At 37.9% G+C, this 21,585-nt stretch overlaps 1 protein-coding gene across 1 annotated transcript; it reads left to right on the plus strand.

The window, feature by feature from the left end:
- The first annotated feature begins 326 nt into the window (after positions 1-326).
- On the plus strand, positions 327-20,320 carry METAP2 (methionyl aminopeptidase 2). The gene is made up of 11 exons (XM_007424626.4): positions 327-543; positions 1,583-1,687; positions 4,437-4,502; positions 6,099-6,201; positions 7,795-7,956; positions 8,441-8,622; positions 8,703-8,797; positions 8,891-8,987; positions 9,362-9,465; positions 13,130-13,245; positions 18,079-20,320. The coding sequence occupies exons 1-11, from the start codon at positions 381-383 to the stop codon at positions 18,329-18,331; spliced, it is 1,446 nt and encodes a 481-aa protein (XP_007424688.1). The 5' UTR covers positions 327-380; the 3' UTR covers positions 18,332-20,320.
- Positions 20,321-21,585: the final 1,265 nt, after the last annotated feature.

Below are 21,585 nucleotides of genomic sequence, written 5' to 3' on the forward strand. Positions count from 1 at the left end.
TTTCCAATTGCATCTGCCTCTAGACGGACTCGTCGTGTTCTTTCCTGCAAGACACACTTAAATCTGTAAAACCAGGACCATATTATAGTTTAGTGGGAAAGACGGAACCCCACTAAATCTATATAAATCACAATTTAACTCCCACTAATAACCAAAGAGCAGCTCGCCATATCTCTGCTCCTCGCGGAACCTTCCAGGAACACGTGCGCACAACAGCCACTCTCCCTATCACTGTCTTGGAACCGAGTCCTCCAGCTTTCCCGGCATGCCCTGATCTGCGCCATAGAGTAGCTGGAGCACGAACGGCAGCCCTTCCTGCTGTCCTCCCCCGCTCTGGCTCTGTTGGTGGCAGTCTTGGGAGCGTCGGCGAGCGCTGCAACATGGCGGGCGTGCAGCAAGGGGCTATCCCCGTGGAGGAGAAACATCTGAACGGAGAGCTGCTTTTGGATCCCGAGGAAAGAGAAAACGCCGGTGGGGCTGCCGCCGATGAAAACGCCAAGAAAAAACGCAAGAAGAAGAAGAAAACCAAAGGAGGCGCCGTCGGTACGAGCTGGACTGGGCCGGGCGAGGAAAGCTAGGCTGGGGAGGCCCGGTCGCGACGGGGAAGGGGAAGGCTGGAGTGGCCGAGGAAGCAACTTCACCGAAAGCAAGGCGAACAGTCGCCTGAGCATTGGAGCTTTGCTCGGGAAAGCGTGGGAGGGGAGCGAAGGTGTTGGGCATATCAAGTTTGCATTCGAGTGGAGCAACAGTGGTATGGCTGGCGGGGGACCAGCCCTTTGGCTCGCGTGGAAAGGCGTTTGGGTGGTACTGGACGATTTCCCTTGTTTGTTTGGTATTCCACGGTGCCATGTCCGCTGCTGCTGGAGAGCTTAGAAAATATTTTCAGAAAGTGGTGGATGGGAAGATAGGTCACTTTGACATTAGTATTTATACCTGTAGAACACCACAACATATGAAATAGTTAAATTTAGTGCATACTATTAAGGAGAGTTTCTTGCATAGGAAATCTCATCCTGGCAATGAGAAATGGCATTTTTGCTGTTCCGTTAAGAAACAGGGCTTGTGAACAGGAGTGAGGGAGATATCTTTAAAAGTACTAAAAAATAAAACACGCTCCTTACACAGGTGAAGGGAAACAGTATTTAAGTTAACAGAATCCACAATTATACATTATTTAATATAGTATTTCTTAAGCGGATGTCTGATCACTTAATAGAAGAAAATCTAAATAAGTTGAGCAGTGGCGATAAATTCAGAAGGAATTAACCATTACAAAATGGCACTAAAATGTGTGATTTTCATAGTTGTAGAAAAGTAAGATAGAGGAACATAAGCTGGTTGTGGAGATAGAAAGTATAAACGGGTTTAAAATATTTTAGTAGAAGAGTACCTATCATAAGACTGAAAAAGAGATTTGGATTTATAGTTATACTTATATATAGTTATTCTTCTCCAAAGTCTGTAGCTTTTTATTTACTGTGAGGCAGTGAAGAATTGTAGACCTGAGAAAAGAGATACATAAGATCACTGATAGCTGGGAGTTTGACATCAGTGCTGACTTATCTGTTTATTTTGCAAATAGGGCAACAAGAGACTGAAAGAGAATTAGAGACAACACTTGATGAGGTAGCAAAACAGCTAGATAAACAAACACTGGAAGAAAAGGAAAAAGATGATGATGATGAAGGTAAATATCATTTATGTGACTTTGTGCAGTGTAAAATACGAAATATTTCTAGAGTAAGGGTTTACTAGAATGAAGAACAGCAATCCATGTTGAAATAGTTTTAAATAGATGATTGTAAAAATGGTTTGGTTCACACACTGCTTAGCCAAGGTATATTTAACTCTGTTGAATAAATAATGAGTCCCCAAGGATCTTTGGATTGTTGTGGGATAGAAATGCAATAAATAAATAAAATAGGTTCATGTGTCATGCTAAGTCTGATGTACAAACCTCAGTGAATGGGTTGATGGAAGACTGCCGAAATCAAACAAGCCATGCTGTGGCTTAGGGCACATAGAAACTGTGCTACAAGTAGTCCTCAACTTATGACCATTTGTTCAGCAACCATTTGAAGTTGTGGCAGCACTGAACAAAGGGACTTACAACACATGCCTGAAGTTATGGCTGTTGCAGTTCCCCATGGTCAAATGGTCAAATTCGGGCACTTGGCAGCCTGCCTGCACTTACAACCACAGGGGTGCTTCACCTCCTCCCATCTGCCTATCTCCCAGCCAGTCTATCCCCTTTTGGCCCTCTGCTGCCCTGTGCTCCACTGTCCCAGCTGACGTTTGCTGTCTTCTTGCTCCCGCTGCTGATAAGGTATGCCCAGCCTGGCTGCTGGGCTGGGTTGGAGCTGGGCTTCGCGCTGCAAAAAACAAAAAAAAGCAAAAAGCAGACCCAGAGCCACAGCGTGCCAAAAAGGCCCCTTGCACTGTGCTCCTGGGGCTGGGCTTCACACTGCAAAAAAAATAAATGTAAAAAGCAGCCCTTGAGCCATGGTGTGCCAAAAAGCTGTCTCGGGTGCACCCACAGATTGGAACTGTCTAGGAATTGCAAGCAAAAGATCCAGCTTAACTAAGCCAAACTGGGATCTGACTTTGCCACCCCATTCCTCCCTGTGCCTCCTCACCCCTCTTCAAAACCTCATTCACCTGTTGGGATTTTCCTGGATAAAAGCAACCCTATCATTAGTCTGAGTCTGCAGGTAATGGCTTCCCCCCCTTAAAAAACATCTGCCACTAAAGGAAAACGTGAACAAATGAGGAAAACCTGAATGGGTGTCTGAGCTCAGACTTCCTCCCCCTGTCCAACACACCGATTTGGAAGACAGACCTCAAAGAGTTGCGCCATCCTCGCAGCCAATGAGCACGTGACCAGGGCTTGCTAGCAGAGCAAACGCAGCCACCACACAGGGCTCTGTTCCCACAAGGACCCCACTGCCACCACCTTTGTCTCCCCATCCAAGGGGAGGGCACTTGCCCCTAAGACGCCATGCTCCGGTGTGGATTCAACTCCTGCAAGATGCTTTCCAGGGCAAACACTCTTAGTTAACTTTTTGTGCTGTGAGAAAAAAAAAAAAAGTAAAAAGCAGCCCCTGAGCTTTCTTCTGGGACTGCCAGGATTGCCGTTGCTAAGCAATGCAGTCACATGAAATTTCTCTTTACGACAGAATTTCCATCACTAAACAATGCAGTCATAAAGCGAAACATCATGTGACCGCATTGCTTAGTGATGGAAATTCCAATCCCAATTGTGGTTGTAAGTTGAGGACTACTTGTATTTGCTTTTTGTTTAAAAGGCTGTAATCTAGTTATTTGGTCATGTATGTATGTATACATGTAATGTATATAAGATTACACCAGGTGATTAGAAGAAACAGACCATTATACAAATTACATTTGTTTTCAGCATGATACGTAGAGCACATCAATAATAATATATTAAACCTGCATGCTGCCAACAACTCTGGGTGGCTCACAACAATCAAACAGTATGTTAGCTAGTTTAAAGTACAATATAAATGCTAGCCCAAGGAGTGGATGAGCACCAAGTTTAAACAGAGTTTCACTGGGTCAAATAGAACAGTATCCACATTAAGCTTGCGTACACATAGTTAATGTTATTTTGAGGAGTTCTTGGTGCTCTCTGAGCTTGGTTGTTTGCTTGTACATGTTTCATTACCCAACTAGGTAACATCATCAGCGTGAGTGAGTGTGGGGTTTGCTGCCTGTTTATATGCAGTATCTTGCCCTCCCAGTTTTGGTGGGAGTATGGTTTCCTCCTTGGGAGGTTCCTTGATTAGAGTATTATTTTCTACCTGATTGTTTGGTGTTCATCCCTGCTTATCTGAGTGTTGGCTGCTGGAGGGGATGTGTTCTGGTCTTGGTCTAATGTTAGACTAAACCAAATCAAAAAATGCTAGGGAATTCCTGGAAACTTGGCATTCAGCCAAATCAGCCATCAATAGACACGTAAACCACATTTACACACCATTCAAAAGTGATGATAAAAAAACTAGGAAGAAACCAAGAAGACTAAAATGGACAAAATTAATCATAATTTACAACCCTTGTTCTTGTGGGAAAAATGGGAAAAGGGAGTACTGTGTACCCTGTTTTGAGCTCCTGAAAGAAAGGTGGGATATAAATAAAATAAATTATGATTGTGTGCGATCTAGTGCACAATGTCAGCAGCATTTGTGATAAAACATCGCCATGACTTCATCATCCAAATTAATTTTCTGGAAGAAAACACTGTGAAGATGTGATTGTTACATCACTACATGGTAAGGCAGTTGCCATGATAAATAGCTTTGATTTCTGGCCAAATCATTATTAGTTCTACTTTTCCACTGCAACCATAGAATAGTGTCTAAATATTATTTTCTTAGGATTTTTTCAGTATTTAATACTTTATCTGTTTTCTATAGATGGTGAAGGAGATGGTGACAATGCAGCAGGAAAGAAAAAGAAAAAGAAGAAGAAAAAGAAAGGACGTAGGTGTTAGTTGAATATTTCTGTGTGATCATTATTTTGATTTGTGTTACATATTTGAAATATGTGTGCAATGCTACTTTATTCTGAATAAAAACAATGGTTCATTGCCTAGTTGGCTGCCATATAGCATGGGAGAGCTCTTGAGCAACATTCTTTCCCATCTTTTAACTGGGGTACCAGGTATTGATCTGCATAACAGCATACTTTGGGCTAATGAGTTTTGGTTTTCTCTGTAATTTTAGGATTACATAAAATTACAATGCAGCATTTTAAACAGAACAAAAATAGTTAATACCAAAAACCTTCCTTTAATTCCATATAATTGTTAATTGCCAAATCAAGTGCTACAGAAAATAGAAGGTTTAATGGAGTTGCAGAGAGCACACATTCTTAAGTACTGTATTTGCCCTCCTCTAGTTGACCAGTGAAAGAAGGCTAATCTTCCATCTTGATTAAAATGTAGCATCAAGGCAATTTAATAAACATCTTGATTTAGTCTTTTATTCTATGGAAACTTGCATAAATTTGGATTCTGAGATTAAACATACTATGCAGCTACTTATTTTTTTAAAATCCTCCTGGTAACAGTGCAGGACTATCCAGCATCAGTGAATAGGCAAAGTATCTGATAGATGATTTAAATAAAATAAATAAATAATTTTATTTAAATAATTATAGAATAAAATAATATATGGACAGGTAGAAAATGACTATAGGTAGTCCTCGTTCTGTGACCATTTGAAGTTATGATGGCGCTGAACAAGGGGACTTACAACCCTTCTTTGTAGTTGCGGCTATCGCAGCATCCCCGCAGTCACTCGATTGCAATTTGGGCACTTGGCAACCAGATTGCAATTACAACAGTTGCAGCATCCCACAGTCGTGTGATTGCCATTGCAAACTTCACTTCTGGCAAGCAGAGTCAATGGGGAAGCTGGCAGGAGGTTGCAAATGGCGATCACATTATCATGAGATGCTGCAACCACGTTGGATTTGCCTAACAATGGCAACTGGAACTGCTGCACATCTTAATGACCTCATCGCGTAGCAGCAGAGTTCCCGGTCCCAATTACCGTTGTTAAGCAAGGACTACCTGTATAGCATTATGCAGTATGCAGGTGTTTTGTGTGGGAGGGATCTCCAGCAATGATCCTTATAAAGATATCCCAGTTTTCCTCTGTGAAATACAGATGTAAGACTAAAAGGACTAAAACCTAAGGAACTGTAGTCTCTGTGGGCGTACATGCATGAATACACAGACATATACTAACCACTAATTTTAACAAAGGATAGGCTTAGTGCTTTATGAGAAGTGTAGATTCTGTCTTAGAGGCATGTGAAATATATGCAAATACTAACATTGTTTTAACGAAACTGACATAGTATGCATAAGGCAGGCATTTTAGCTAAAACTGGCCAAGAAAAACTTTGGGGGGGAATTCTGAGCATCCTGAGAACTGCCTAAGTTATTTAATATATATTCTGTTTTTTACTAAAGCTGAAACAATAAGCAAGGATTATTTTAAAAAGAAATACCTGTTGAAAATGATTGATTTATATTCTAAGATAGACTCAGAGTTTATTTCTTCCAACAGCAAAGCTGCAGACAGATCCACCATCTATTCCAATATGCGACTTGTTTCCCAGTGGGATATTTCCGAAAGGTGAAGAATGCGAGTATCCAGCAACGCAAGATGGGTATGTGTCTTGTTTAATGTTTTTCAGTGTAGAGATCAAGACGCTGATAATTGAATTGATAGGATATTATTTCTGAAGACTCATCTACATCTCAAATAATTTATTTTATTTTGCACCTTATATTATATCTGGGCAAGGAATAGGTTTGGACTTATTGGCATATGTTTGTGTGGTTTATAGTATATCAGCAAGTTTCTGATAATGGCAGCAACATGTATATATGTGTGTGCATGTATGTATATATCATGAATGGCCCAAGAAACAACATATAACCAAAGAAAACCCATCTACAGTTGCTTAACGTTTGTGCTACCCCAGAGACTGGGAAAATAGCCAGGTCTTCAGTAGTGTCCTGAACATCATCAGGATGGGAACCATCCAAATGCCCAGAGAGGTATCATTCTAGAGGACAGGCACCGTGACAGAGAGGGCACAAAAAGATATACTGCTTAATTGATGGGACCAGGAGTACACCCATTTTCCCCAGTCTTACCAGACAGGCGGAAACAACCAAAGACAAGTCGTCCCTCAAATAACCAGATCCTATGCCATGAAGGCTTTATGGGTGATAACCAGCTGCTGAAAATAAGGTATTGTAACAGAAACATGAAAATGGATTTGGGGGGGGGGGACGGGGACAAAATTGAGGTCAGTTCTGATGATAAGAACATAATCATGGATTGTGCCATTACAGTATTTTGTGCTTAACTGGCTGATAGTTCTTATGATTCTAGTGAGAAAACAAGTTAGATCTTGCCATATCAAAGTCAGCTTACATTTCTATTTTAGTGCCTAAGTGGCATTTCCTAAGATTGGGCTTTAGAGGGATGTACATCTCTGGTAGAGTACATTTTGTCACTTTAGATTACAGTGTGCCACTTTTGAATGTTTTGTCCATTATTGTATTTAAAAGGAAAGTTTGAATTCAAGGTGATCCTTGTTCCTATATACAAGTAATAATTATCTACATTCGAAAGATGATAAATGGAATATAGCCATGGGAGAATAAGGCTGATAATTAAGAAGAATGTGTACTAGAGCTCTAGATACTTCTTTTTTTTAATCTCAGCAGATAATTTGGCAGAGCTATATAGCTGATAATTACATTCTCAAATTCAAACAGAGTTGGTAGACTATGTACCCAAGATTTTTACTTCTACAAATAAACAGGGTCACACCTTCTGTGAAGCCATAATATAATTTGTTTGATTATACCATAGCTTGTTGTATGAGTCCAAGAACTAGGCTTGGCATATGTGAATGTAGCCTAGTTGTGGTGTAGTCAGTAAACCATGATTCAGTTTGATGTGTGAACCCAGTCATAATATAAATGCAGTATCTTCATACTTAGAGAGATCACTTAATTACAAGGCAGCTTAAAGAACTGCTTGGTGTTTTTTGCAGAGTCATACGGCAGGAAGTATCAACTCACCCATTTTAACTTGGATGAAGATAAATATTTTGAAAAGTTACATATTATTTTATTAGTGGAATCCACCACTCCCTTCTGCACCTCCCCAAGTATTAATCTAATACTAGGTTTGGATTTCACATTCTGGTGACAAGTATCTGACTTTCTTTTCAATATTAAAGGAGAACTGCTACTTGGAGAACCACAAGTGATGAAAAGAGAGCACTAGATCAAGCAAGTGAAGAGATATGGAATGATTTCAGAGAGGCTGCTGAAGCACACAGACAAGTGAGAAAATACGTTATGAGCTGGATCAAGCCTGGAATGACCATGATAGAAATTTGGTAATAATAAAATGTAGTAACATTTTTTTTAAATAATAGAAGTCTAGTATTTTAATTTAAAAGAAGATTGCATGACAGCTAACATTTTGGGGGGGGTTAATTTTAATTATTTTTGTTTCAGTGTACAAGCCTTGATGAATGCTGTACTTAACATGATGATTCTACAATACCAATAAAAAACTGTTCATTTGTTTTGAATAGTTAAATCTAGCGCTATAAGGTTGAGGGACAAGTGTTGTTGCAAAACTGTTTAAAATATTGTGAAACACCTATAGATTTGCATGGCACATCAAAGGTTTGCATAGCATTTATACTTTTGAAACAGAAAATATTAGTCTTATACTGTGTTTGTACTGTCAGTGGTATGCCTAGAAAAAATAGACTGTTAGAAACTTCTGAAACATAGCTTCTATACAGCTAAGTAAACATATGGAAACAATATGTTTACTTAGCTTTAATGTAATATAGATGTTTGCTTTTCTAGTGAAAAATTAGAAGACTGTTCACGGAAGTTGATACGAGAAAATGGCTTAAATGCTGGGCTTGCATTTCCCACGGGGTGTTCTCTGAATAATTGCGCAGCCCACTATACCCCCAATGCTGGAGATCCAACTGTATTGCAGTATGATGATATCTGCAAGATAGATTTTGGAACACATATTAATGGTGAGTTCCTCTTTCTTAATATATAATTATATAATTTAGTTGAAGGCAAATTATTTTATCTCATTTGTATCTAATTTCAGGTCGTATCATTGACTGTGCTTTTACTGTCACGTTCAATCCAAAATATGACAGGCTCTTACAAGCTGTAAAAGATGCAACTAATACTGGAATTAAGGTATACTCCAAGAGATAGTGTAGTTCTATCCTTATCTACATTCTTTGAAACTGAAGATAAAAATAATTTTCATTATCTCTTGTATACAAATAGTGTGCTGGGATAGATGTCCGCCTTTGTGATGTTGGTGAAGCTATTCAGGAAGTCATGGAATCTTATGAAGTTGAAATTGATGGCAAAACCTATCAAGGTAATTTATTTTCCATCTAATGTATGTAGTTATCCTGACTGAAAACTGAGAATTTGCTTATGTGGGTATTGTATGTACAACAAAAATATTTTGAAGCCTATTTTTAAAACATCAATATATTTAAAAACTGAGTTTTTAAAATTGTTTATTTTAGAGGGGCTAATCAGTTTAGTTATATGTAAATCAGCCAAGATTCACTTAATATTCAGTTTCCATTTGTGAATTTAAAATCTTATGCAAATGCACAAAAGTCCATTAAATCTCAAATTTCCTGGCATCTGATTCAGTTCAGAGATTCCAACTGAATCTTTAACATTGCCCTATTTATTACATACAGTACATACTTTCATCTCAGTGTTTTGAATTTTATGTAGTGAAACCTATTCGGAATCTGAATGGACACTCTATTGGGCCATACAGGATACATGCAGGCAAAACTGTTCCCATTGTGAAAGGAGGAGAAGCAACAAGAATGGAAGTAAGTATAGATACAGATGATCTTTTGTATCATCTATACAATACATGGCTTTTTACAAATAGTTCCGAATTAACCAGTCATATGGTTAACTGTTGTTGCTCATCAAAATTAACAGTTCAGAATGTCACTGCCCCTTGCTGGTGATATTTTGTTTTCGTATGCTACTTTAACTGCAAGACATGATACGCCAGCATAGAGAATTATCTGAAGATCTTTAGCTTATTTTTATTTAATAAATCAGTCATCTGTATAGGAGCCATTTTGGACACAGGTATAAGCAGCTATCAATATTCACAGGAAGAGTTGTTCTTCAGATGAATACAGGTAGTCCTTGCTTAATGACCATTCATTCAGCGACCATTCAAAGTTGCAACCAATCCTCAAAGTTATGGTGTTGCAGAATCCTTGCAGTCAAGTGATCAAAATTCAGGTGCTTGGCAGCCCGTCCGCATTTATGACCGCAGTGTATGCTTCAACTCCCCCCATCCGCCTGTCTCCCCCCATCTCTGCCCTTTCGGCTGCCCTGCACTCCGCTGCTGCATACCCCTGCCATCCCAAGTTATCTTTCACCTCTTTCCTCCCGCTGCTGTCAAAGTGTGCCTGGCTGAGGAGACCTCATGAAGGGCCAGCAGCTGCCTTGGCTGGGCACGCTACAGCAGGAGAGAAGAGAGAAAGAAGACGGCCCAGGTCAGGAGGTAGGCAGCAGCAGAGTGCAGGGTGGCCAAAAGGGCAAAGATGAGGGTGAGATAGGTGGGTGGGGAGAGTTGAAGCAGAGGCAAGCATGGCAGGGCAGGAGAAGCTTGAGGTGTGGTCCCTTCTTAACAACTGCAACCGGGGCTGCCATCGCTAAGTGGTATGGTCACATGATGTTTCGCCTAAAAACCACTTTACTTAGCAATGGAAATCCTGGTCCCAATTAGGTTGTTAAGAGAGGACTACCTGTAAATACTAACTAATCATAATAAGGCTTGTCAGTGACCAAAAATAACTTTGAAGTAATATATTGGATGAAGCTGTTAAACTTGATTGGCCATTGAATAAGATGGAGTCCCCTGTTAAAAATCTTAGAGTGTAGGTTTTCAAATTGATTGCAGATCATGGATAATTCATGGATGCTATCAGGTGAGCTGCAGAAGCTTGCAGAATATGGGTAGTCCTTGAGTTACCAGGGACTGGGATTGGTGTCGCTGAGCTTTGTGGTCGTAAAGCGTGACATCACATGACCATATCACTTAGCGATGGCAGCCTAGGCAGTTCAGTTGCCGTTGTAACCTGAGACATGCAGGTAGTTAAGTGGGAAGCAGTGAGAGTATGAGGTAAGGAGCGTGGGGGTGCCGCGGGGCTGTGTGAGAGACCCGGTGCAGTCAGCGCATGAGTTGGGGAAGGGCGGTGATGTGGCATGCCACTAGTGCAGGTAGGCTGGGGAAGGAGGCCGTGGGGTGCATGCAAGTTCAGGGAGGCCCAGGGAAGGAGGTTGCTGGTGGGTGCATGCATGTGTGGGAGTGCAGGGAGGCCCAGGAAAGGAGGGAGTGGTGCATGTGAGCGAAAAAAGGCTGGGGGGTGGGGTGGGGAGAGTTACCCAAGCAACTTGCAACCCCATTGATTTTGCTTGGGAAGGTTGCAAATGGCAATCACGTGACGTGGGATGCTGCAACCATAAGTGCAAGCTGGTTGCCAAGCACCTGAATTTTGTTCACATGACTGTGGGGGTGCTGCAGCGGCCGGAACTTCGAGAACCAGTTGTTAGTCCCTTTGTTTAGCATCATCATAACTTCAAACAATTGCTGAATGAATGGTCATAACTCAAGGACTGCCTACAGTTAGTAAAATCTGCATTTTACCCCAATACTTGCTTTGTGTTCCTTTTTTTTTTTTTTCTGATGAAGGCCATTTTAACCAGAGCCAGATTATTGAAAAGGCTAACAAGATTCTGGCTTGGAGAGGATAGTCTCTCCAGTGTAGTCCTGGTGCAATCTAATAATTTTTCTCTGGATATTTACTAGTTAAGAAAGTTCTCAACAGTCTACTCTAAGACCTTTTAGTGATTATATGTAGCTGTTTTTGATGTTGCTGGGGCTTTTAAAATAATAATTAAAATGTGATTATTTACATATATTACTCATTCACAACCAACTGAATGGCTTAGAGCCCTAAATTCAGTAGCAAGATTTAAAAAGTGTACAGCAATAAAATGCATTCAATTACCTCTTGCTCCAAGGAACATCCAGTCACCCGTGAATGGTCGACAGATTACTCCAACAACATCAGGCCCCAAAGGTTCATTGAAATATGTTTAACAATTTTTTAAAACCCAAAAGGGCTGATGCCAATCTTGTGTCAGAGATGATATAGTTCCAGAAAAGGGTAGGAGTGATTGAGAAGCCTGTCCCTGCAGATGATACTCAGGGGTAGGGACCTGGAGGGAGTATTCATTTTCAGAAGTCCTGCAGGTATCCAAGTCTCAAGCAATGTAGGGATTTAAAGGTGACAAGCAATAACTTGAATGGCATCCAGAAACCAACTAGTAACTAGTGTACTCTCAAAGTAGAAACATGTGGGTAAACCAGCTGGTGCTCATAACTTTTGGAACAGCTGTAGCTTCTAGGTGATCTTCAAGGAAAGCCCCATGTAGAGCACATTGCAATAGTCCAGATGAGAAGTAACCAATGCATGACTGACAGTGAAGAGGGCCTCCTGATTCAGGAAAGGAAACTGTCACAGAATATGAAGCTGTACAAAAGCCCTCCTAGCTACAGCAGCCACCCGCTTTTTGAGCAGAAGACGTGTGGCTTGGAGGATCCCCAAATTTCAAGTCAGTTCTGCTTGACAAAGAGTGGCTTCATTCAGAACCAAAGATGGAATATACTTTCAGACCCAAAGCCACTCCATCTCGTTAGGATTGGGTCTAGGCCTTTTCATCCCTATCCAAACCTTAACAGCTTCCACATATCTGGACAGGATTTAAACTACAGCTCATGTTCAACCTGGGGTTAAGATATACAACTGTGCATTGATACAGTATATTGATACTTGCCATTTTGCTGATGGATAGCCTTCCCTGGTAGCTTCATATAAATATTGAATAAGAAGTGTCCCAACGGTCTTCACAACAAAGGACCTTCCCCCACTGAACGGACTGCTCCCTCAGGAACATTGTAAAATGTTAGAACAAAAACATGGATTCACTCTGAGAACTGCTAATTTGCAAGAAGTAAATATGTTCACTCTAAATTTAATGTGCATTTTGCACATGTACTGTTCTGCAGATAATATGTATAATTTTCAGAATTCTACTGTAGTTAAATAATCTCAGCTTGTTGAAGAATAGGAAATATAGTGGCCTGGTACAGACATAATGCTAAATTAGAATTTTTTAAATAGAATCAAAACCTTATAGCTGTGTATTTAAAACAAATGAAAGAGATTTAGACATAATGCTAAACAAACCATGGACAAAGACTTATTGGTTAGTTCAGCCGCTCCTGCTGGCAGGAGGAATAAAATGATTAAGCTTGTTCCTGATCAACAAATTTCTGGCAAATGTTATGTGCAAACAGGATTATGACCAAGTTAATTTTGGAGGTGGTAGCCCAACTCAGATACATAATTTTGAAGGTATTATATGCTGTATAAGCTCGTGTAATATGTCTTTGTTTTTTAATAGGAGGGAGAAGTATATGCTATAGAAACCTTTGGTAGCACTGGAAAAGGAGTTGTTCATGATGATATGGAATGTTCTCATTATATGAAGAACTTTGATGTTGGACATGTGCCAATAAGGTTAGTCCTGATTTTACTGCAATATATGAAGATGTAACTTTAAGTATGCTTACATTATGGGGAAAAAGATATTGGTTAATTCAAAACTTGAAGAGGATGGCAAGAACATAGTGCTTATATGAAACATAGTTTAAGTTCTCTTGTGAAACAACAGTCCAAAAATACCAGGTATCTTTATTTTTCTGAGCAGATAGGAACACATGTACTAATTTATTTATTTGTTTTTATTTATAAATCAAATTTATACACCACCCATCTTGCTATATAAGTGACTCTAGGCAACTCACAAATAAAAGCCATTAAAAACAGTAAAAATCTTACAAAAATAACAAGTTAAAGGATGGAGAGAGCATCCTTGAGACACCAGCCGCCCCCAGTGCTGCAAACCCACATTGGATCCCCAAGCTAGTTGGCAGAACCAGATCTTAATGTGGAAGGCCAGAAGAGTGGGGGCCAGTCTCACCTCAGGGGGCAAGATATTCCACAGGGTTGGAGCAACAGCAGAAAAGACTCTCCTCCTAGACCCCGCCAGTTGAAATTCTTTAGTTGACGGGGTCTGTAACTTGCGCTAATGGACAACATAACAATGCACTTTCAAATGAGTAATAAAAAGTAGGCAGACTATCACCAAAAAGTACTTTACTGGCATTGGCATATTAAAAGCAGACATCTCTCCCAAATGAAATGTTCATGGGATAAGCAAAAGAATATGATAGAAGCAATCTTTGAAGATGAAGTTGGAGATCATTTTTCAAAGTTAAACATAGCTTCTTTGGCATGGTTTGGGCCTTACTAGCTCTGAAAACAGTGAGTTCATCTGGCACATTACCATTTTGGGGTTTGGATCTACTGGTGTGTAAAGCAAGAGGGAAAATTAGATTTGGACAAATGAGAAATTGGGTATATCAATGTAAAATCTACACTTTAATTAAATTATTGTCCTAATTTTGTGCCTTCAAGTTAATCTTGACTCCTGGCAACTACATGGAGAAATTCACAGAGTTTTCTTAGCAGTATTAACAGTTGTACCTGCATCATGCCTGATGACAGTTGGCAATGCATGGGAAATACCTGCTTGAATAATATATATGAAATTGTATGCATGTTATAATGGAAGACATCATTCATTTCCATGCTCATGAAAGTACGGGTGTATAAAGCGTTATGATGCATTCTTATCCACAGACTGTCACTTTATCATTCCACCAAGCATCCTTGTTCATACTTCCCATTCATGTAGGTTCATGTGCTGCTGTAGCACTCTGTAACATAATTGTTTTAATTATTCCAAGCATCTTTCATGTCTTCTTTCATTACATTTATTTTACATTACTTCTACTGAGATTATTTTCATTCATTCTACTTTTGCTCTCATTTCTTTCACTTCTTTCCTTTTCTTTCATTCCACCATTTCCCCAAAATCCACTCTTGACAGTAGAAAGAAATGATATGTCCCACTCAGAACCTTGTATCAGCCTTACATCCTTCATTAACTTTTTCTTTCACCATAATCAAATCACTCAGTTTTTAGATTTATATTCATTCCTTTGCCATGTGTACATATGAATAGATATATTTCTTGTTTGCATTTGAAAGCAAGCTTTTTTCTAAGCAGACACTCATCACTCACCGTTTTCATTCATCTCAGGTTTCCAAATGGCTGAATTGCTTTTTCTGTATTCTTTCATCTCTTTCTCACCCATCCATTCATATCATGTGACAGAAATGTTCATTCAGAATGTTGCCCAATTTTTCACCAATTCATCTCTGGTTCCATTTTTATTATCACCATTCATGGAGCATAGTTGGCAACTGTCATGTTGATTCCTACTTTCATACTACCCTCAGCAATCTGTATGATACCAATTATACTTTCTAACATTTTAGCTCTTTCATTCATAAATAATTCTATAGCTTTTCATTTCATTGGTTAATTCATGCACTTTACCATTTACTTTTCTTACATTCCAAGTTGCAATGCTCAATGTGCTTTGGTCTTTCCCATATTGGCCCATAGAGATTCACTTCCTCTACCCAATATGGCTTTGGTTAATTGAGGCACCCCTGTATGGTTTTTAGTAATATTATCAGACCTAGCTATGCATGTTTCATATTCAGCATTCCCTGCTAACATTAAGAATAGTAATAGTTTTAGTACATTTTGTACAACATACCACAAATGAACCCAGTTTTACCCTAAGCATGCTCATGTGGTTCTGTGCAAGCTAGAGATTACCTTGCAAGCCAGTATCGTGTATATAGAATGTACTGACACACATTCAGGATGCATATAGAATAACCAAAAGGAGGAATACATTTTGGCATGATCTGAGTGATTGTGCCTGTGAACATGCCCTGTGAAATGCTTGTTCAGCCTTAAAGAAGTATGTGCTGAAGCTTTGTATTCATACTCACTTGTTAGCATCCTATGCATTGGACTCAAGATATGTAAAATATAAAAATGTGTATTAGTGAAAAACCGATATAATAGAAAATGAGGTATGTAGCAACAATAAATTCTAGGCCACTTGTTGAGATTCTTGTTTTCAAGAATTCTTTAAAAAACCTTGTTATTTTTTAAAAAATAAAATATATGTAACATATCCCTATACAACTGTAACATAGAATTAAAAACTAATCACTAATGTTTTTAAAAATGGGATTGCAGGAAGTTCCAGGAAATTAAAGGAGAGTTAGATTAAAATCTCTTTCATATATACTAGTGAAAAGCATTATTTAACAACAGAATAAAGAAGTCTTACTGAAGAATAATAGCATGGCTTTTATCAAGAAATGTTTTGAGACATCAGCCTTTCAGAATTTGTTGAGCATGTTAACAAATAGCCAGATAGAAGTGATTCAAAAAGTCTCTCATCAAAATATTTGTTTAGCAAGTTTAGCAGTTTTTAGATAAGAGGAATAGAAGAAGCAAGAGCAAAAGACTCTGGAAAGTACAAATGATTTGTATTTCTTTTCCATTCCAAAGGGTTCATTGCTTTTTTCCTAGTTCATAAATATGGTAAGGTGATACTTTGCCTAATGTCACCAAATTAGTGGTTAAAACAAAGAGACAGGAAATTGTTTAAAGAATTTCTCCAAATTCGAGAATAGACATTAAGATGGCAAATGAAATCAAATCCGTGCTACCATAATGCCTTTACAAAAATCCATGATGCAGTAATAGTTGACCTACTATGTATTTATCATTCAAAGCATATTATATAGTCAGTACAACAGCAAACAAACACATGAAGGTGCAAGAGATAACAGATTTTCTGGCTTAGAAAAAGAGGAAAAGGGCTAGGACAGGTCTGTAAAATTATGCACAGTATTTTATTATGTGAAATTCAGAACTAATGGATGTATTTTATAAGCACCTGGATACACTGTTATAGTATAACTGTGTACATAAAATATAGTGATGATTGCACACTTGGATGGTTTTAAAAAAAAATTCAATAAACTCATAAGTGGAATCCAATTTTATTTTATTCTTTACAAGAAACAGTTTCCATTCCTGAAACATAATTCCCAGCTCTCACTTTCAGCTTACTAAGTACCCTCTAACTTGTCTGGAGAATCCCCTAAACTTCAAAAGTTTTGTTGGCATGAATGAAAAAGGCATTGTTCACGCTGGCTATACGTTATTTACAGTAGTAAAAGCATAAATGCCTCTCTGTACCAGTTGTTGAAAACCATGTATTGGTAGGCTGCCCAAAGTAATTGATGGGGAATCAGATGTTGAATGTCTTTGGTCTGATCCTGTATAATTATTTCTATTTTCATTAATACCTGCTTTAAGCAGTATGGCCATGATAGTCGTATCATGATGATTCTCCCACAGTATATTTATGTTTAATTATTTTTAATAGTTGTTTAGACTTGTTTTTAACTGTTTGCTTTATTGTATGCCATCCAGAATCAAGTTTGTAAGATGGGCAGCTATACAGTATAAATTGATGATAATAATAATAATAACCATTTAAGTGCTATTCTAATTGGAATTATATGCATCAGATTATATTAAATGGTTTGGTTAACATGTTGTACACCTGAAGTAGCTGTTTGCAATAGTTAAAACAATACATCAGTTATACTAAGTTTCCTGCAGTTTCCAGAATTTGTATTGCTGAGTCCTGAACACCACTTCTACAGATCTTGGAAATATTTACTATTTATTGCTATAGTACTTGTCTTGGAGAAGTAACGTATAAAAAGTTTTCAGTACAGGAAAATGTTTAAAGTTCAATTGACCAGTAAGACTAGGCTCCAGAAAAAAAATGTTAATGTCCTGAACTTCATTAGACAGAAATTGTTATAGTTACTGCAATATAAAGACAGATCTTATTCCAGTGATCAGAATTGTGGACAGAGTTGGGAAACATAATGCCCAGTGTCTTCTAAAGTCAAAATTGAAGATTTCAGTCCTAAATATGCCTGTGAAGGGATTAACTCCCTTGAATAAAATGGGATCTAAATCTAGATATAAAAAGGATTGTTAAAGAATTTCTCCAAATTCAAGAATAGACATTAAGGTGGCAAATGAAATCAAATCCGTGCTACCATAATGCCTTTACAAAAATCCATGATGCAGTAATAGTTGACCTACTATGTATTTATCATTCAAAGCATATTATATAGTCAGCACAACAGCAAACAATTGAACACATGAAGGTGCAAGAGATAACAGATTTTCTGGCTTAGAAAAAGAGGAAAAGGGCTAGGACAGGTCTGTAAAATTATGCACAGTATTTTATTATGTGAAAATTAGTATGTTTCTGTTGGTTGGTTATATTAGTTTTAGAAAGTAATTTACTATTCTCTTTCTTCCAGGCTTCCAAGAGCAAAACACTTGCTGAATGTTATCAATGAAAATTTTGGTACTCTTGCCTTTTGCCGCAGATGGTTAGATCGTCTGGGAGAAAGTAAATACCTAATGGCTCTGAAGAACCTATGTGACTTGGGTATAGTGGACCCATACCCTCCTCTATGTGATATTAAAGGCTCATACACAGCGCAGTTTGAGCACACCATATTATTGCGTCCAATGTGCAAAGAAGTTGTCAGCAGAGGAGATGACTATTGAAATTTCAAAGCCATTACCTCACCTATGTACTCTGTTGGAACATGTTAAGCCAGAATAAATTTGCAGTCTGTTTTAACAGTCAACCCAATGTGATAACTTTCCATGTTCAGAAGAAAAGAATTTAATCAAAGGCAAGTTCTCTAATGTAACTAAAAAAAAAAAAAACCAGCTACTGGGGCTTCTAGAATATTTCAGATTACTTCTATATTTTTCTTTTGTGAGAAATATGCTATAAAGTAATTTTTAGTTTGGGATGAGTTATACATATTGTTTGAAATATTTCTGAAAAAAATGCTTTTCAGGTATTTATATTACCATATTCTTACTTGAATGCTTTGAATGATCACAAATGATTTCTGCACCTAAACTGTCACTGCTGTTGCCTTTTAAACTGCCTGGAATGCATTTTGTAAAATAAATAAATAAATAAATAAATAAATCACAAATTCAGACCTAAACCAAATAGTTTTTAAAAGTGTCACAATCCAAGGCAGTAATACACTGGAAAGTATCTCGTTAGCCCATCTTCTGTTAGAAAAAGTTTCCAGTGTAAGCACAGCAAGCAAATACAAAGCATGGTTTAGTTTTCAGTTGCATTGTGTACATGTTTATTTTGCTTTGAGTCAAATTACTGTGTTTTCTTTCTGAGATGCTTCTATAATAGAATAGGCTCAGGCTGGCCATTTTTCTTGCAGTTATATGCTGCACTTCTATTTTTTTTATCTTACAAGGGTTTTAAGAGAAGTAGATGGTGATGTGAAGGAATGGTTGGATGAAGGCCGCACTCGAGGAGATAAGTATTCCCACGCTCGTGTTGAGAGCTAAGGGAATGCTTATCTCCTCGAGCGCAGCCTTCATCCAACCATTTCTTCACAGGTGAGCTCATGATGTCATGAGTAGGCAGGCAGGCATGGAATTTGAGGGAATTTTGCAGCTGGTTGACCTGGTTGCAAAATTAATTAAGCAGGATTGAAGGGGGGAATATGCTAAAATCCAAGGCTGTACTGTAGACTTAGAATTAAAAAAAAACCCAATGCAAATACTTCCATAGTATTTTCAGAAAATTGCATTGGTGTGCAATTTAGAAAATTGCATTGGTGTGTCCATGAAGTCACCTGGAATCAAGCTCAAAGGCCATTTTACTTTTTTGGCACTTGTGGTGCCCATTAAAACCCTCTCAGATTCCCAGTTTGGGATCTACTCACTTGGGGAATTCTGGTGGCTACCACTGAAATAGGCTAGTAAGTTTATTCTCTGCCATTCATGTATAATAAACACTAGCCACTATTCCTATTCCTGTCTTATTATAACAGGCTATTTATACTTACAACAGTGTGAGCTTCTATATTTTTTAATTTATTAGAGATTTTTACTTATAAAAGTTTGATATAAGGAGTTCATCTCCTATGCAGTATGGCTGAAGCTAATCAAAATCACACAGAATCATTCTGTTCTTAACATACAAAAAGTTTGAAGCATAGTGGGTTTTTTTGTTCTATTCAAACAAGGAGTATTAAATCAACCTATATTATAATGCTTGCTTATATGATTAATGGAACATTTAATAGTTGATCCAAAGGTTTAAATTGTTAAGTATTTTGATGGAGCTACTGTGTAGTAATTGCAGGGCTCATTAAGGTATTGTATAAACTATTTAAGAGATTTCTTACTTACAATACTATTTAACTTAGGCAGTTTGAAGCTGCTAAATATAGCTGTGCCAATCAGTAATGATCTTGGCTATTGCAATTAAAAATGCATTACATGATGCTAAATTCTTAAGAAGCTAGAAGGGATACTTCAGTTTTAATTACTTTCCATATTTTTGTTGACACTAAAAGAATATCTTAACTATTGAGCTCTTATTATTTGTGTTAGAAAAAAAGTATACACGTAAGACTGCAAGCAAGTTGTAACCAGCGGGCTGCTGGGATATGGCTTGATGCACTGTAAATAGTCTCACAAACCTTGTGGAGATCTGAAGAGAAATCAAGTATAATTCCTAGTGAAAAGAGGGAAACAAAGTGAAAAAGAAAAATAAAGACTGAAGAGGATACCAGCATAAGAGATATGAAGTAGGAATTTAGAATGAAACGACTGTTACTCAGTTTGCACTCTCAGAACTCAGTGTTGGCCTTCTGTGTCAAAATGAAATTTTTTTAATATTTATATGCACTATGATTACAAAGACGATACAACTGGAAACAGCTGAACAATCAGCACCATGTTTAAGACTTTTTGAAAAATTTAGTGTGCTATTTTTGACTTTAGGTTTTTATGTAACAAAGCTGAAGGCTTGCTTTCACACCATAGCATTTTTTGCAACAGAGAAACCAATCTGGTCTTTGAGATTAAAATATCTATTGTTGCTACTGGCATTATTTAAGCTTAAGACAAGAGGGTAGGTGAAACTCTTTCTTGGCAGGCATGTAAAGAAAAATAAGTTTTTACGTACGGAATTTCTGATTACCTAAATGTTAAAGCACAGTCTATCAAAAGAACTACCTGAACTGATTGTTCAGACACTGGGGCTTCTTTTAAAAGATTAAATCTGTGCCATAGCATACAAATTCAGCATGGGTGGAAGTTAAGTGAAATCTGATGCATTGTAATTGTCTTTTAAGTTCACTGTATTATTCCTATTGAGGTTTTCCTCAGTACCTTTAATTTCTTACTAGGTCCTTGTTTTTAATATCTTCTGTTTCTATTCTGTTCCTCTTGCACATTCTGTTTTCTTTACAGATAATCTTGTGCATCTTCTTAAGTGGTCAAAACAGAGCTTCTGCCCTCTAAAACTGTAATGTGTTATCTGCCTGCAAATAACTTGCCCTTTAGTATGTTTGGTCTACCATGTGTCTTTCAATTGAACCATTGTGTTCTCGAGATAAGACTGAACTATATCTTTTGCTACCTCGTGTGTGATGCAGAAAATAATACATGGAAAGGAAAAGTATATCTGCTGATTAGGCTTGCCTTGCAAATAATAATCATTAACATGAAACATAGGAAGGCAAGTTTCGTTGTAAATGAAATTCATAATTAACCACCATAAGATATCCAAAGCAAATATTTTAATCTCTTCAGAGTGAAATTCAGTGTAATTATTATTATTGTAACTTGGACAAAGGCCATCTGTATTCCAATTTCTTGGTTTGGCTTTCTGTGGACCTACTCTGTGGCAAGATATCAATTATTCAAGAGTGCTAACTCGATTCTTAAAGTTTCCTATGGAGAAGAATTAAAATAGATTTCTA

Source organism: Python bivittatus, unplaced genomic scaffold (assembly GCF_059951505.1).
Source record: "Python bivittatus isolate LINGU-HERP-01145 unplaced genomic scaffold, Pbiv_v1 ctg000330_np1212, whole genome shotgun sequence".
Classification (NCBI taxonomy): Eukaryota; Metazoa; Chordata; class Lepidosauria; order Squamata; family Pythonidae; genus Python; species Python bivittatus.

Coding starts and splice junctions, on each gene's coding strand:
- METAP2 (XM_007424626.4), top strand. CDS start 381: ATGGCGGGCGTGCAGCAAGGGGCTATCCCCGTGGAGGAGAAACATCTG. Junction 4,503..6,098: donor GAAGAAGAAAAAGAAAGGAC/GTAGGTGTTAGT, acceptor TTCTTCCAACAG/CAAAGCTGCAGACAGATCCA. Junction 9,466..13,129: donor GAGAAGCAACAAGAATGGAA/GTAAGTATAGAT, acceptor GTTTTTTAATAG/GAGGGAGAAGTATATGCTAT.